We start from the raw sequence: 15,283 nt of genomic DNA, 5'->3' as shown, positions 1-15,283 counted from the left end.
TTACTTATTTGCTCTCCACTGCACAAGTTTAGTCGCACCTAGTTGCACACAGAAGTTTGTGACAATTTGTTACACCAACACTGCAGCATACACCCAGTCACCCCTAGTTGCACACGTTTCAATCAACCACACATATCCCATCTTAGTTGCACACTCCCTGACACACTGTTGAACACACTGTTGAAGCCCATGAAATTCACCACACACACACACACTTGCAGTCACTCTTACACATTCACTCAGCCCCAGGTGTCACCCAGATCGACAGACAAGGTGGCTTACCAATGTCAGCTCCCATCTGGAAGAGGTGGAACCCCAAGAAAACCCAGGATAGAAATGCCCCCCTCCACAGTACACACACACACACACACACACACACACACACACACACACACACATGCCCAGAAACCCCCAGTTCCCTTCCCTCTGGTCCCAGAGTCTCTCCTTTGGGAGAGAGAAGCCTTGTGTACATACTTACTCAGGGCCAGGGGTGTAGGTTCCCCAGGACTATCATGCTCTGTTGCTAGAAACTCCCACATGCACACACACAGAGTAGGGGTACACCCCATACAGCCTACCTAACCAGCCCACTTCTGACCACCACCACCCCACATGCCCACAGCTCTGACCTCACCACCTTGCAGCCAGGCAGCCACCTGCTTTACAACAAGAACTTCGTCCTTGTTGCCCCTGGTGACTCCCAGCTGCTTAATTCTGGTCTCCTTTTGCTCTAGCTGGGCCACTCCAGCCACTCAGCCCAGCTCCCCCTTCCCTTCCTGGGTGTGTGTACTTGGAGAACATCTGTATTCTTGGCACAAACTGTTTCCTAGACCCTAAGAAGGAGGGTGGTGATCCTTAGAGAAGGTGGTTATGCCAAGATGGCCCTGGGTTCCAGTGACTGGGGCCAGACAGGGCTTGGTGAGAGGACTTCCCTGGACCCCTTAGCTCCAAAGGGTGGGAGGAGGGGGTCCCCAGGGCGACTGGCAAGATCAGAGGGAGGCACGTGGCCCCAGCCCGTCCCTTTCAGAGGGGACTCATGCATCAAACTTCAATTTTCCGGACGATTGAATTAGTGATTTTTTTTCTCCTGAACTAAAATACACTTAAGTCTTTGGGATTAATTACCACGTTCTGGTCCCTCAGACTGGAGTATTACTTATCGGAGCTGCGTCTGACACCGGCGACACCTCGTAAAATAAGGAACTGTGCCTCCTGGCCTCACCCGGCACCACCCGCCAGGTCCCAGGCTGGGGAAGGATGAGCGGGAAGCCCAGCCCTGCGGTGGGTGGGTGCATGCGCACCAGGGCTGGCCTGAGAGGAAAGACTCCCTGTGGCTTGGCCAGTCAGGCCTCAGGCCTGAGGTCACTGGGAAGGGAGAGGCAAAGTGGGCTGATTCTGGGGGGCATCCAGAACAGAACAGTCTGTAGAGGACAGTGTGCAGTGGTCCCAGGCACACTCAGGTTAGGGGCACGCATTGTGGGCAAGCCTCAATGAACCTCATCCCAAACTGGGTGCAGGGTTTCACAGTACCCCCCCCCAGTACCCCATGCCCACTCACAACACATATCTACACGGGGAACCACAGGAAGTGCCTGTACACCATGCAGTCCCATAGAGCACACACAAGGGGTACACATACCCTCACCCCAGGCATGCCCAGAAGGTGCCTGCTAAGTGGTCCCAGGCCCATTCCCAGGCACACGTTCTAGGCCCTCAGACAGTGCTCCAAGCCCCACCCTGGCCCACACAAGCAAGCAGCAATTCTCACTCGGGCTGCCTGGGGAAGGTAGGTGAAGTAGAGCTGGGCCCCCTGCACCCCAGTGGGCTCACCCCCACCTGGTCAGCCACTCTGCTCTGGCCTGCAGCCACCATGCCATGCTCAAGCAGCTGAGTCAAGTTGGGCAGCTTGGGCCCCACATGGAGCTCAGGAGAACTGGGGGAGGCATCAAACTTCTTCCTCAGCACCGAGCTGACTGGTTCTGGGCAAATCTACTCCCTAAACTCCGGGTGCTAAGGTGCTTTGCTAGGTTTCCTGGCTCCCTGGGGCTCTGCCCTGACATTGTCCCATGTCGACAGGTGATGGAGAGGCTCTTTCCTCTCCATCACCTGCCGGTTTACCCTTCAGCCTCGCCTTCTAGCTGAACTGTAGAAACAGATAATTCGTTCTCTTCCAAGGCCTGGGTTCAAGGCCACCTCCTGCGTGAAGTCACCGGCAGGCACCCCCAAGTCAGAAATTGCCTTTTGCAAATGGCACTGCTTAGTTCCCCAACGCCAATCTACTGGGTTCTGTCCAATAGACCGCTAGCTCCCTGAGGGCAGGGGACAGAGCTGACTCAATCTGCCCTGCCTCAGGCGGCCCGTGCAAAATTAAACATGTACACAATAAATGTTTGCGGAAGTGCGTGGACTTTCCTTTTCTTTCATTAATCCTTCCCCTTCCTTCTCCCCTTCTTTCTTTTTCCTCCTTCCTTTTCCCCCTCGTTATTTTTTATTTCTTGGTTATATTCAATTGTCATGTTTTTCAGGCTCATTAAATCCATTTAGAGACAAAAGAATAAAAGGCAGAAGGGAAAGGAGGGGGAGGAGGGAAGGGGGAAGGGAGAGGAGGGGGAGGCCGGAGAAGCAAACAAATAACCCGCTTTAACTAGACGGGCGGATAAATGGCCCAGTTTCTCCTCAGCCCCGATGCGCCTGCTTAGCTGCGCGCCCCGCAGCTCGGGTGGGCTCAGCCCGAGGGCCGCCGCCCCCAGCCCAAAGGGACCCAGCAGGGCCGGCCCGGGAGCCACGAAGCAGGGAGCGGCCTGAGGTGCCAGGGCCGCTTCATTGGGATTCATGGGCGTGTTGGGCGGGCGGCCCCGGGCCTGGGGCGCAGGGCGGGGGTGGGGGGCGCACGACGGGCGCAGATGCCCGGGTGACCGCCGCGCCGCGGTCCCTGCGCCGCCTTTGTGCTGGGGAGGCGCGCGCGGGGACCTAATCCATCAAATTGTCTACAAATTGTGAAGAAAATTCAAAAACCATATGGTCGCCAGCGCTGGCGCGCTCTGGGCTGCGGAGGGCCGCGGCCGCGCCCGCACCCGGAGCCGCGGGGGGCTGGGCCCGGCTATTGTCGCCTGTCAGCGGCCGCCCGGGTCCATTCGTCCCGGCCTTCATGGTCCGCGCTCCGAATTACAGACCCATCCATCCTGAGAGGGCGATTTATGTCGCCCGGGAGGAACCGCCATGCACTTGCCAGGCTGCCCACCGCCTCCTTCCTTCTCTCCTCTCTTCACTTCTCTCCTGTCTGCAGTCTCTCTCTCTCTCTCTCTCTCTCTCTCTCTCTCTCTCTCCTTTCTCTCTCTCTGTCTGTCTGTCTCCGTGGCTTTCTCTCGTTCTGTCTTCCATCTCAGTTGCTCTCTAGGTCCTTGCTTTGTTTTTCAAGTGTCTTTCTCTGAGCTTCTTTTGCTGCTTCTCTGTCTCTGTTCCCAGCTCGGACTGGGGCCCCATCCCCGGCCCGCAACCAGATGCACATTTCTCACATCAATTTTGTGGAGAAAGAGAGCTGGGCAGCCCGGAGGCGGGACCCTGCTCTGGTGACAGCGGCCACTAGCCAGTCCAACCACAACAAAAGCCCAGAGAGTACTGGGTCCCGGAAAGTGAAAGCTGCCGTCCTATCAGTGCCAGCCAGTCTCGGGGTGCTGGGGACCCCAGAGAGTCCCTGGGAAAGACCTGACATTGCCCTCACTGAGTTTGGGACCTAACATTTGTGATTGGTACCAGAAATTTACCCCAACTTTCAAGACATTTACATTCTGGCCTCCACAAACCACATGGGCCACTCAGCCCACCCTGGGTGGCTTCAGCCCCATTCCTCTCCCTGGTTTCCAAAAAGTGTGAAGTCCTGGGGCAGGCAAACTGAAACTTGGGAGCCACTGGGCTCCAGTGGGCCAACCCACGGAGCTGAATTTGGCCTGCCGCTCAGGCTGAGCAGGCAGCCTGGAGAAGCGGGGAGAACACCCCTGAATGGGAGGAACGCTTGTACTGCAAAGCCCCCACCCCCAGCCTTTGCCCCATTCTAATGAATTTGTCCCCCATGGCACCCCAGTGGATGCATGTGTTATTTCCTCCCCTCCTTGTGCCCTTGACGTTTACCCGGACCTGGCGAAGCCCTTCTCTCTCACCCTCTACCCCCAACCTGGAAGCTGCTGATAGTCTGGAGGGGGGGTGGGGAGAAATGCCTCTTCCCACTGCTACTCCCACCTCACCCCTCATTCTCACTCTAGCCCCAAAACTCCTCCAAATTTTCAAGACCTGGGCAGCAGGGGACCAGCTGCAGGGAGACGCCCAAGTCTGCCGCAGCCGGCCCCCTCATTCACACAAGGGCACCGCATCTTCTAGTAAAATGGCAAAGACTTTATTTATCGGAGAAAGAAGCCTTGGGTACAGTACAGGGAGGAGGGGGCAGGGCAAGAGCAAGGCAGGGGCTCAAGGGGCCCACCCTCATCTGGACACCCTGCTCTGGCCAAATAGTGCTCACTCCCAGCAGGGTGTTAGAGACTGAAAGACAGACCAGATCTGTGGAGGAGGTGGGGTGTGGGCTCAGGTCGGCCTCCTCTTTAGTCTCTGTCACATGCAAAAAAAATCCCAAAAGGAGTAAAAAATAATTCTAGGGCTTTGGGTTCCATTTTTGTTGTTGTTGGTGGTGGTGTTTGTTGTTGGTGGTGGGTTGGATTTGCTCCTGCTTTGTCCCTAAAATTGAGACACCCAAAGTCAGTTCAAGGAAACTGATACAGGGTGAGGAGAAATCGTAAAAATATCATTTGTGAGTGAGCATTGTGAGGCCAAAATGGCATGGAGAACTGACTTCTGTGGGGAGGGAAATAAAAGATTGATTTGAAACTTGCAAGTTAGGAGCTATCTGACTCCTTCAGTCCCTTCCCACGCAGGGGGAAAAGGCAGGAGGAAATAAAAAAAATTCAACTGCAGAGGTATAGGGCGGGTGCATTCGCCACATGCAGAGGAAAAATAAAAACTATGGGGGCGGCCCCTGCTCCAGGCCACCGGGTTAAGTGTGGGCTACCCTCGATTCAGCTTGGCCCTCAGCAGATCTAGCAGCCCGAGAGCTTGGAAAACATAGGAATTTCCGAGATTTCTTTTTTAAAAATAAAAGGAAGGGAAAAGTCAGGCTGCGGTGGCCAGAACCCGCTACAGAGGTTTAAATATTTATACAGAAGCTAGACAGAATCTCACGGCTCGTAAGCGTGGGGCGGCCCAGGCCGTGTGGAGACCGGCCCCGCCGGCCAGCCCGGGTTTATTGCTTCGAGAGGGAAGAGGCAGCTGCCGGGAGCCGAGTCCAGGCCCGGGGCGGGAGATGGGTGGGAGATGCAGAGGAGGTCCCAGCTCCCTTTGGCGGTCGGGTCCGGGAGGCGGCAGGCGGCAGACGCCAGGGGCCCGGGGTGGCGGAAGCTCCCCGGGCGGGTGCGGTTCAGTCGTCCACGTCTATCTCTTCGTCTTCCTCGTCCTCCGAGCAGTCCTGGCTGCTGGCCGGCTGGTCCGTGAGCGGGGAGGCGGGTGAGAGTTGCAGGGGCCCGGCGCCCGGGACCTGCGGGGCGCCTGGGGGGAGCGCCGGCGAGCCAGGCCTCGACTTGGCCCTGCCACAGCTGCCCCCGCCATTCCCGCCGCCGCCCGCCGCCTCCGAGTTCTGCTCGAGTTCGGCCAGAGCCACGATGTCCATCTGCCCGCTGGGGCCCAGTTTCTTGGCGGACTCCACGTCGGCCTTCATCTCCTCCAGGTCCCGCTTGAGCTTGGCGCGCCGGTTCTGGAACCAGGTAATGACCTGAGCGTTGGTGAGGCCCAGCTGCTGTGCAATCTGGTCGCGGTCAGCCGGGGACAAGTACTTCTGGTACAGGAAGCGCTTCTCCAGCTCATAGATCTGGTGGTTTGTAAAGGCCGTACGCGACTTTCGCCGCTTCTTGGGGGTCTGCCGCTGCCCGAAGATGGTCATCCCGTCGCGGCCTGGGAAGAGATGGTAGCATGGGCTTGTGCTAGGGCAGAAGAGTCCCCACCCAGACTCTCACTCACCCACCCGGGCCCTGTCCCCTTTCCCTCCTCTTCTATTGGATTAGGCCTCCCTCTCCTGCCAGAAGTCCCTAGGAAAAATTATTTTGGTCTCTGTTCCCCTAAGAGCTGGTTTGAGAGACTCAGGTCCTTAGCACCCCAGGGAGCCACACGGGAAAGCCCTGCCGGTGATGTGAACGCGGACTGTAAGTCCCTATTCAAAAAAGTTGCAGCAGAAGGGTCCCCTTATTCCCTGCTCTGGGAACAGGGCTCGAAGCCCCGGGTCGCTGGGAATGGAAGCGGCTGCACACGCAGCCTGCACAGACAACGGGGCTTCCTGGCTGCCACCCCTCCCGGGTCACTGAACTCTGGTCCCTGGGAATGGGGGCTGTGGGTCCCGTCCCTTCTTCCCACATCCATTCGCAGCGGCAGCAGTTCGGGCTGGAGGGCCCAGACGGCCAGCGCGGGAAAAGGCGGTCAGGAAGCCTGGGGTACGGTCCCAGCCGGGAGCCTACCTTCGGCTGCCTGCAGGACGCTGACCTCCAGCCCCTTAAAGGTCTTGCTGGCGAGCTCCTCCAGCGCGCACAGCGGCGACGTCTGCGAGAGCAGCGCGCGGCCGGCCAGGGGCAAGCCGCCCGACGCGTGCTTGTCGGCGGCCGCCAGCAGGTGCGCCGCCCCGCACAGCGAGTAACTTCTCCGCACGGACGGCTTGTTGAGGATGTCCTCGATGCTGAACGGCGTCAGCGGCTTGTTGGAATTGGCGGGCGGCGGCAGGTGGTCCAGCGGGCTGCGCCGCCGCTCCTCCCCTGGCGCCGCCTTGCCATCCTCCTTGGAAGTCATCTCGGCCTCGTTTGGGGGCCCGGCCGGGGCGGCTCGGGCCTCGGGGACCCAGCCCGCGGGCAGCTCGGGCGCCGAGTGGCCGCGATTCGGAAGGAGGCCGCGCGGGCAGGGCGCGGGCCCGGTGCGGGCCGATTAGCGCAGCGGCCGCGGCGAGCGGGGGCTCACGGGGCCCCGGGAGGAAGGCGCAGACGCGGGCGCCGCCGCCGGGGCTTCCAACAGTCCGGGGCCCGAGTCGGGGAGCGCCGCGCGGGGCTCCAGTTTCGCCGGCCCGGGTGCTATTTAAAGGTGTCAGGTGGCTCGGCGGCCGCTTCTGGCCCCGGGTCCTGGCGGCTACAGTTGGAAGAGCCGAGGAGAGGGCGCCGATCCCGTACTGTGAGGGAGGCGGAGAGATGGGGCAATTGACTATTGCTAACAAGTTAGCCTTGATCGAGGTGCAATCAATTATCTGCAGCGGTACTTCTCTCTCGCTCTCTTTCTCTCCTTCCCCTGCCTTTCTCCTCTATTTCTCTCTGTTCTCTCTGTCTCTCCTCCCTCCCTCTCTCTTCTCTGCTCCCCCCGTCTCTCTCCTTCTCTCCCTCTCCCTCGCCCTCTCTTTCACTCTCTGCCTGTCCAATGCAGGCGGCTCTAAGTTGGGAAGCTCATTAATTAGCGGGCCAGGGGTAGGAGGAGCCGGCTGGAATTAGCCTGCCTAATGCGCCTGTCAGTCCGGGCGCCGCGCCGCGCTCGGCCCGAGCTGTTTGTAAATTACATTCCGCGGCTCCTTTATTGCACCCAAACCTCGGGCGACTGGAGAGCAGCCGCCCCCACCCCAAACTGCCTGTCGCGCTCGGGCCGCAGCGCCTCCCGCCCGCCTAGCTGCCAGGACAGCGCTGGCTCGAAGGTGTAGGGCTCTCCGAACCGGGATTCGGCGCCCGAGAAGGGCGGCAGAGGACCCCGCGGGGAGGGACGCTGCCGCCGGGCGGGCCAGGTAAGATTCGGAGCCTGGGTGGGCTAGCCGCCGCCCCGTGCGCACTTTGCGCGGCACGGACCCCAGGACCTGGCGACTCTGTCTCGACCCCTGCAGCCCTGCACACGCATCCCCCTTGGTCACTGGCCTGGGCAGAGGGACGCAGCAGTCACCCTCCCACTCGACTGGCCCACGGAAGGGCTGAACGGACCCAGCAGCCCTGGGAGAGCCCGCACGGGACAGGGAAGGGAACCCCCCATGACTGGGGGAGGGAGCAGAGGACTCAGCCTTCCTCTCCCTGAGAGGCAGAGGCGGATCAGGGAGTTTGGTGGTGGCTCTGGGTCCCTGGCGACAGCCTTACCTCCCCCGACAATCTCGGACACTCTATCCTCTGGCCGCCGCCGCGCTTTGATGACCGACGTCCGACTAGGTAGCCGGGCCCGGCGCGGGGCTAACCCGGCCGGCGCGGGGCCTCCCCGCTGCGCTCGGCCTGGCCGGGTCGGGGCCCCCCGCTGCCGGCCCCGCCCAGCCCAGAGCGGGGCTCCAGTGCTGGACCGGCCGACTCCAGCTGTTCCGGATGCGGGGCGGGAGGCCCGGAGGGGGCCAGGCCGAGGCTAGTACTGCGCTCCCAGGAACCCGCGGGGAGGCTGGGGTTCGAATAAAACTGGGGGCTGGGAGCTCTCCGAGCAGGCGGGCATTTGTGTGCATCGTTATTTGAACGTGTTCACATTTCTCTAAGGGTGTGCGTGTTTGTGTAAACATATGTGAAGCTTTGGGTGTCTCAACCCCTTTCCTCCCCTTGAGGAATCACAGGGGTCTATAATCCCCAGCCCCGCTTTCTTTTGTGTCTCTGCTCTGGTTGGAGTCATTGGTCCCACCTTCCTGATGTTCTATTTCTGCTCGGGAGACAGAAGGGGAGCAAGGGGGTAGAAGAGGAGACAGAGTTAGCCCTCTCTCCCACTCGGCCCCGCTCGGCTTTGTTTGTAAACTCTGGGCCAGCGGTGTGGCCCGCAGCACTGCGTGGACCAGAGCAGGGCCCAGGGAGGCGGCCCAGCCTGTGGTCAAGATAGGGAGAATGGGATCTTTAGGGCTTCTTGCCTCTATGCCTGGCCCTAAGAAGGGGAGAGTTCAGATAGGGGCAGGCTACCCCCCATGCCACCAGCATAGGGACCTCTGCACATCAGAGATAATTTACTTATCTCTTGATGACATGTTTGTGGGGGACACGGAGGGACAGGGGTGGGCCAAGAGGAAGGCTTCTTGTTTGGGACCCAAGGTCTGTTTGGGACTGTTGAGAAGAGCTTTTCACCCCTTCTTTATAATTTCCCTCTTTGTCCAGTTTGGGGACAAACAGGTGTTCAGAGACAGAAAGGAAAAGAAGAGGGTCTCAGTACCTCCTGATCTGTGGGATGTCCCCAATGCAGGCCTTTGTGGAGCCTGGGGTCTGGGTGGCACTGGGCTGAGCCCAGTGATGGTGCAGGTGGGGAGAAGGCCTTCTGACTGCCCTCTTTCCTGGCAGTACCCCGAGTGCCAGAACCCAATCTCAGACAAGCCACACCCTTCCTCCATACTAGCAGAAGAGACCCCCCTCCAGACCACCAGAAGGTCCCTGTTCTGAGAGGGGGTTCCGTATCAACTTCCCCAGCCCCTGAATTGCTCCAGTAGCTGTCTCCCCACCTGGCACTGACCAGCTGAAGAGCCTAAGGACAAGTCCATCTCCAAGGCACCCAGAACAGACCAAATTCAGGGTCATTGTGAGGCCACCAGAAAAGTGAGGGATGGTGATGGGAGCCTGGAGCTCCTTCCGCTAGGGGTGTGTGTGTGGGGGTGGTGGTGGTGGTTGGGAGTGGGAGGGACTATTTCCTGGGACCTTTCGTCACATAGTTTTTTTTTTTTGAGCAGACAGGACATTCCCCAGTGATAGGCTGTAACCTTCCTTTCCACTCACCATTGCCAGACTGTTTCTTCCCCTCCCGGTGGGCACCTGCCACCCACCCAATCTGAAGCTTTACCTTTTTGGCCTAATTGGTTGGATTTTTAGCCAAACAGCTTGGGTTGGCACAGCTGGGGGTTCAGGGGGCACGTGGTGACTCCAGTTCGTTGTGTGGTTTAGAGTGCCCTCTTCCCCATCACAGCTGAATCCAGGTCGTCATCTGAAAAACCAGCCCAGCTAACTAGTGAGCTTATCCAGACCTCAAAGTTTCCCTTGTGTGTGAATGGCTGGGAATTTTTGAGCTCCGGGGAGGCTGAGAGTCCTCCCACAAAGAGAATGAAGAGCTGCCTTTGGGTTTTGCAGTCAGGCTCCATGAGGGCAAGGCCTCGGTCCATAGTTCCAGCACTGGTTAGGGTTACCTGTGGTGTGTTCATTGGGTGAGTTTTAGAGGAGCAAATGGATTGTGACAACTGTTTATTGTAGGTAGCTGCTGTGGAGAGAGAGGACTTGGGTCTGGACTAGAGATGGTGTGAATTGGAAGGGGATATCTCTGAGGGAATCCAGGGCAGGAAGACTTTGAATTCTGCTCACCTCCAGTCAGAAAGGACAGCATCACCTCCCTTGGAGTTGGGCACAACTGGTCCCTGTAAAGAGAATGCCTGTATCCAGAGTCTGATCTACATTGCTGCCTCTCTTTTGAATTCTTATTTACTTCATCTCCTGTCAGGGTCCTACATTATTCTATCTCCAGTGGAAGGGGGAGGAATTAACCTGCCAAAAATCAGCTTCCCCCCTCTAGTTTAGTGAACATTCCAGACAAAGAGCATTACATGAACTGTCAAAATGAGGTAGCTGTGTACATGCAAAGAAAATCATTTATTTCTTAGACAGGAGGAAAATTTGAGTCATCTCCCAATGGTTTCATCAGATTTAATCCAGATTTTTTTTTTTTGCTCACCCCATTCATTTCCATATTACTCATTGCAAGCACCACTGTTGATTTGAAGGCTAGAGCTTTACTAGAAACAAACAAGTCCAAACCAAAATAAAATTAAAATGTGGTGGCTGTGACAGTGTGTGAGATGAGTTAACTTGACCACCAATTGAATTGCTTCTGTTCCCAGGAACCCAGTTCCATTGAGACTCCTTGTGAAATTCTCCTGCTGTGGAGGCAAGGAGCACCCCCCCCCCCCCCAGCCATCCTCCCCTGCCACCCAGGCTGAGCCCTGGGACTACCCATTTGTTTTTCATATTCTGCTCTGGGTCACTTTCTGCAGTAAACAATGACAATAGTCATGATGATAATACACTGTAAGCCCTTTCTGCTAAGAGTGTTATGAGTAACAGGTATTAGTTACAACCCTGTGAGCTAGCTGCTGCAGTTACCTAGGTGTGACAAAGAAGGCAAAGGCAAGCTAGAGAAGTTAAGTGACCCATGTAAAGTCACATAGCTTTTTTTTTTTTTCATTTTTTATTGGTGATTGACAGTGGGTTACAAGATTATAAGATTATAGGGTTCCATGCCGCACCCACCACCAAAGTTCACACAGTTGGTTTTAGAACGGTCAGAATTCTTGAAGACTGGCTTTTCAGACTGAAGTTTATGCTGTTCATCCCAGAACCCTTGGGGTTCTTTCCCAAAGGCCCTCAGACTCTGAATGGGCTGCAGGGACTCTGTATTCCCAGAGATTGTGTGTAGTTATGTTTGTGAACCTGAGTGAAAGTGTGGCAACAAGGGGTCTTTTTCTGGCTTCTATTCCTCTTTCTCATTTTCTCTTCCTGATGTAAAATTCCCTCTCATATGTAATAAATAAAACATTTAGTGGGGAATTTTCAAAATGGGTTGGAGACAGTCCCCTCCACCACTAAAAATTTAAGACTAGAAGCTGATCAGTGAGGAAGGGGGAGGGAAGTTGCTGTCTTCTCAAAGGACTAAAAGAAGTATAGGGTACAGAGAGTCAGCTGCTTCAAAATTTGAGCTGAACTCCCAGTCCACCTAGGACCTACCACCTCTGGTCAGGCCAACTCTCTCGGGATCTGCTCCACTAAAGAGAGGTGGAGCCAGGATACTTGGGAGCCTTTGAAAAGCATGCTCCTCTCCTTCCCTCCTACCACCACTTTGTGGGCTGACCTCTTTCAGAGCCTGGAGGGCCAACCCCTTCCAGATACTTCCAATCTTCCAGGGGGACTAGATCTGTTCCCCTCACTTGTTGGTCCCAAGCTTTGTCTCCCCTCATCTTGGGTCAGGAAGACACTCTCTCTCTCTCTGTTTTTTAAAAATATTTATTTATTTTCCCTTTTGCCCTCATTGTTTTACTGTTGTAGTTATTATTGTTGTTGTTGTTGATGTCGTTGTTAGATAGGACAGAGAGAAATGGAGAGAGGAGGGGAAGACAGAGAGGGGGAGAGAAAGATAGACACCTGCAGACCTGCTTCACCACAATTGAAGTGACTCCTCTGCAGGTGGGGGGTGGGGTGGGGCTCCAAGCAGGATCCTAATGCCAGTCCTTGCACTTTGCACTATGTGTGCTTAACCTGCTGCACAATACTGCCTGATTCCCCCCTCTATTTATTTACTTATTTATTTATTTTTTTACCAGAGCACTGCTCAACTCTGGCTTATGGTGGTGTGGGGGATTGAACCTGGGACTTGAGAGCCTCAGGCATAAAAGTCTCTTTGCATAACCATTATGCTATGCCCCACCCCTCTCTTTATTTTTTAGAGATTTTCTTTTTAAAAATTTTATTTATACATGAATGAGAAAGATAAGAGGAGAGAGAGCAAGAGAAAGCCAGACATGACTCTGATATATGTGCAGCTAGGGATTGAACTCAGGACTTGCTTGTAAGTCTAATGCTTTATCCACTGCACCATCTCCTGGACCATGGATGTACCTCTATCCTTTCCCTTCCTGAGACCTCTCGCTCTATATTGGGGACCCAATTCATCTTGGGAAAAATTCCCAGCCCTGTTCAGTTCCTCTGTGTTCATCAGCAGTCCTGCCTCCTCCTCTAGAGTCACTGTCAGATTGACAGGAATGTTCTGGGATAGTTATCTGTTTGCCCTCTGCCGCTCTCCTTACCAGTCTGTGAATTTGGGGGAGAAGGACCCTAAATTGCCTCTCCATGCTCTGTGCTAGCCTGGTGGACAACAGGGGTCCTTGTGTAAGTTTTTGAATTAATAAACAAAATAAATAAGTGAAAGACAAAAAAGAGAGCCAAGTAGACACCTCAGCAGGTGCCCCGGAAAGAGACGGGATTCATTATTTTACACTCTTTCTGTTCATACCTGTATCACATATGGAGGGATACAGAAGCTTTTTTGTTTTCTCAGAGCACAGCTCAGCTCTAGTTTATGGTAGTGCTGACAATTGAGCCTGGGATCTCAGATTATGAAAGTCTCTCTGCATAATCATTATGGGATGGGGGTCCTTCTGGATTCTAGAACTAGTTTTAGTTTGGCCTGGTGTGAGAATGGATTTTGGTTATTCTTTCTTTTTATAAAACATGGTTGTTCTCCCATTATTTTGGGGGATTCAGAACAGAGAGGAAGCATGAAGTTTGAGGGACTGGCAAGACTAGTAAATGAGGGACACTCTTACAGCCTAGGAAATTGAGGAGGATAGAGAATGGGGCTTGGGTGCCTGGTTCTACCTAGGGGGAGGTGACCTTTGGGTTAAACCTTGAAGAACCAGGAATGTTTGGGGAGGGAGAGAACCCAGGACCTATTTCTAGGCTAGGGATACAACCAGAAGTACCACTCCAGAATGGGTGGTGGTAGGAGTGGAGTGGGGTGATTCCTCCCTCTGGGGCTGTGAGAAACCCTTGGTGCCTTGTGTGTCCCTATAAAGCCAGGCAAGAAGAGGTTACTGTGGCTCCACTCTCCTTGTTGATCCTCTCTTGCTGATCAACCTAGTTGATTCCAGGTCTGGATAGAACTGCTACCAGTGGCTCAAGTGATCTACTCTACTGAGGCTCCTTGCTAGTGGAGGGTCCAGGCTGCACACCCAGCTGCCAACCTGGGCTGAGAAGAGGGAATAGAAAGTGGGGAGAGGTGGGGGGGGGGCTTCCCAGCTTGGGTGGGTGGTGAGTGGTAGAAGGAAGACCTGAGTCAGGCTTCCCCTAATAAACCAAATGTGAATAATTCAGCAGCTCTGTGGGTGAGTGTGTGTGGTGGTGGTGGGGTTCCATCTTACAACTGAGGCTGCAAGGGCCACTGACACACTGGAGGAAATTAGATAGATGTTCCCCATATAGCTCATATTCTGCTGTGTGTACATGGGGTGGAGGGCATAGGAGGTACCAGGGCACTACCTACTCTCTTACCCCTTGGAGCTATACTGCCCCAGCCAAGCTGCTCTCCATGGCAGGAGACAACAGTGGGAACAAACAAGAACAGGGGACATAGGGGGTTCAGCTTTCAAGGAAACAAGCTCTGGAAAGGCCCTGCCACGCTCCCCCCCCCCCCCCCAAGAAAGAGGTTGAGAAGGTAGGAGCAAAGTGGAAGATCAATCCTGTGCTCTAGCCCAGTTCCCTGGATGGAATTTTCCTTGCAGTCAAATTTCCAGTGAAGCTACAGAGTCTTCTGTCCTTCTGCACCACTAGGTCTGAGTGTCTCCTAACCATGCTGGCAGTGGGTGCCAACTCAGCCCCCAGCCCTAAGTCTTATTTCATTTGGATAGTTGGAGGCTCCTTTCTTTCTCTATCTATTTATCTATCTATCTATCTATTTATCTTTCTTTCTTTCTTTCTCCCTTCCTCTCTTTCTTCCTTTCTTTTCTACTTCTCAAACTCCCTGGGGTCCCCCATCTCAAGGGGTCACACTCTAACACTCACCCCATCTTGCATAACTTAATCCCTCCAGCTCTTCCCTAAGCCCTTTTCTCCCCATTAAGTGAGCCCCGCCTTTTATTGGCTGTCTGTCACCCTGCTCTGACCACATTCTAGCACTGGCCCACTGGACCATTGGCCCTATCCTGAACTTCTCTGCCCAGGCAGCCAGACCTGAAAGGAGTGATGGAAAAGGTAGCTGAATCTTGCTCTCCCACTGTGTGCACTCCCAGCACACTAGAGTCTCTGTCTCCCCTCCTTCCTGTCCACCCTTTTTCTTTTTCTCATTTCCTTCATTTAGCTCAATGCTTCTGGACTGGGAGACCTGCACTTCCTCAGTCCTTTGGACAGATCTTACCTTGATATGGAGTTCCAGGCCCAAACTTCCAACACCACATAGCAGAGTGGCTGGGGCCAAGACAGATGAGATGGGCTGTGACACTTTGTCCTCAGAAGGACTCTGCTGCCATCTTGGGTAAGTCTTTTAACTTCTTTGAGCCTGGGGTAGGGGGCATGTCAAAAGGGCAGGCGACTTAAGACTAAGTCTTTCCATTTGTTTTTGAAGAAGGGACTCTTGCTTTGGAGAATAAGGGAGGAAACGAGCTTCTCAAGAATTCTAGATCAGAAATGGCCACTTAAAATATTTAATCTATTTATTTATTTATTTATTTATTTGTTGGTTAGAGATAGAGAAATTGAGA

At 54.9% G+C, this 15,283-nt stretch overlaps 1 protein-coding gene across 1 annotated transcript; it reads right to left on the bottom strand.

The window, feature by feature from the left end:
* Window positions 1–4,368: 4,368 nt before the first annotated feature.
* On the bottom strand, window positions 4,369–8,343 carry LBX1 (ladybird homeobox 1). Its single transcript, XM_007533862.2, has 3 exons — window positions 8,181–8,343; window positions 6,549–7,243; window positions 4,369–5,991 (listed from the first exon to the last, which is right to left on the bottom strand). The coding sequence occupies exons 2-3, from the start codon at window positions 6,871–6,873 to the stop codon at window positions 5,462–5,464; spliced, it is 855 nt and encodes a 284-aa protein (XP_007533924.1). The 5' UTR covers window positions 6,874–7,243; window positions 8,181–8,343; the 3' UTR covers window positions 4,369–5,461.
* Window positions 8,344–15,283: the final 6,940 nt, after the last annotated feature.

Source organism: Erinaceus europaeus, chromosome 14, assembly GCF_950295315.1.
Source record: "Erinaceus europaeus chromosome 14, mEriEur2.1, whole genome shotgun sequence".
Classification (NCBI taxonomy): domain Eukaryota; kingdom Metazoa; phylum Chordata; class Mammalia; order Eulipotyphla; family Erinaceidae; genus Erinaceus; species Erinaceus europaeus.
This window is presented reverse-complemented; position numbering and strand designations above follow the sequence as displayed.

Bases quoted from the DNA above. Each gene is read 5' to 3' on its own strand.
- LBX1 (XM_007533862.2), bottom strand. From the start codon at position 6,873: ATGACTTCCAAGGAGGATGGCAAGGCGGCGCCAGGGGAGGAGCGGCGG. The intron at 5,992-6,548 runs GTAGGCTCCCGG...ATCTCTTCCCAG, and splicing joins CGTCCTGCAGGCAGCCGAAG to GCCGCGACGGGATGACCATC.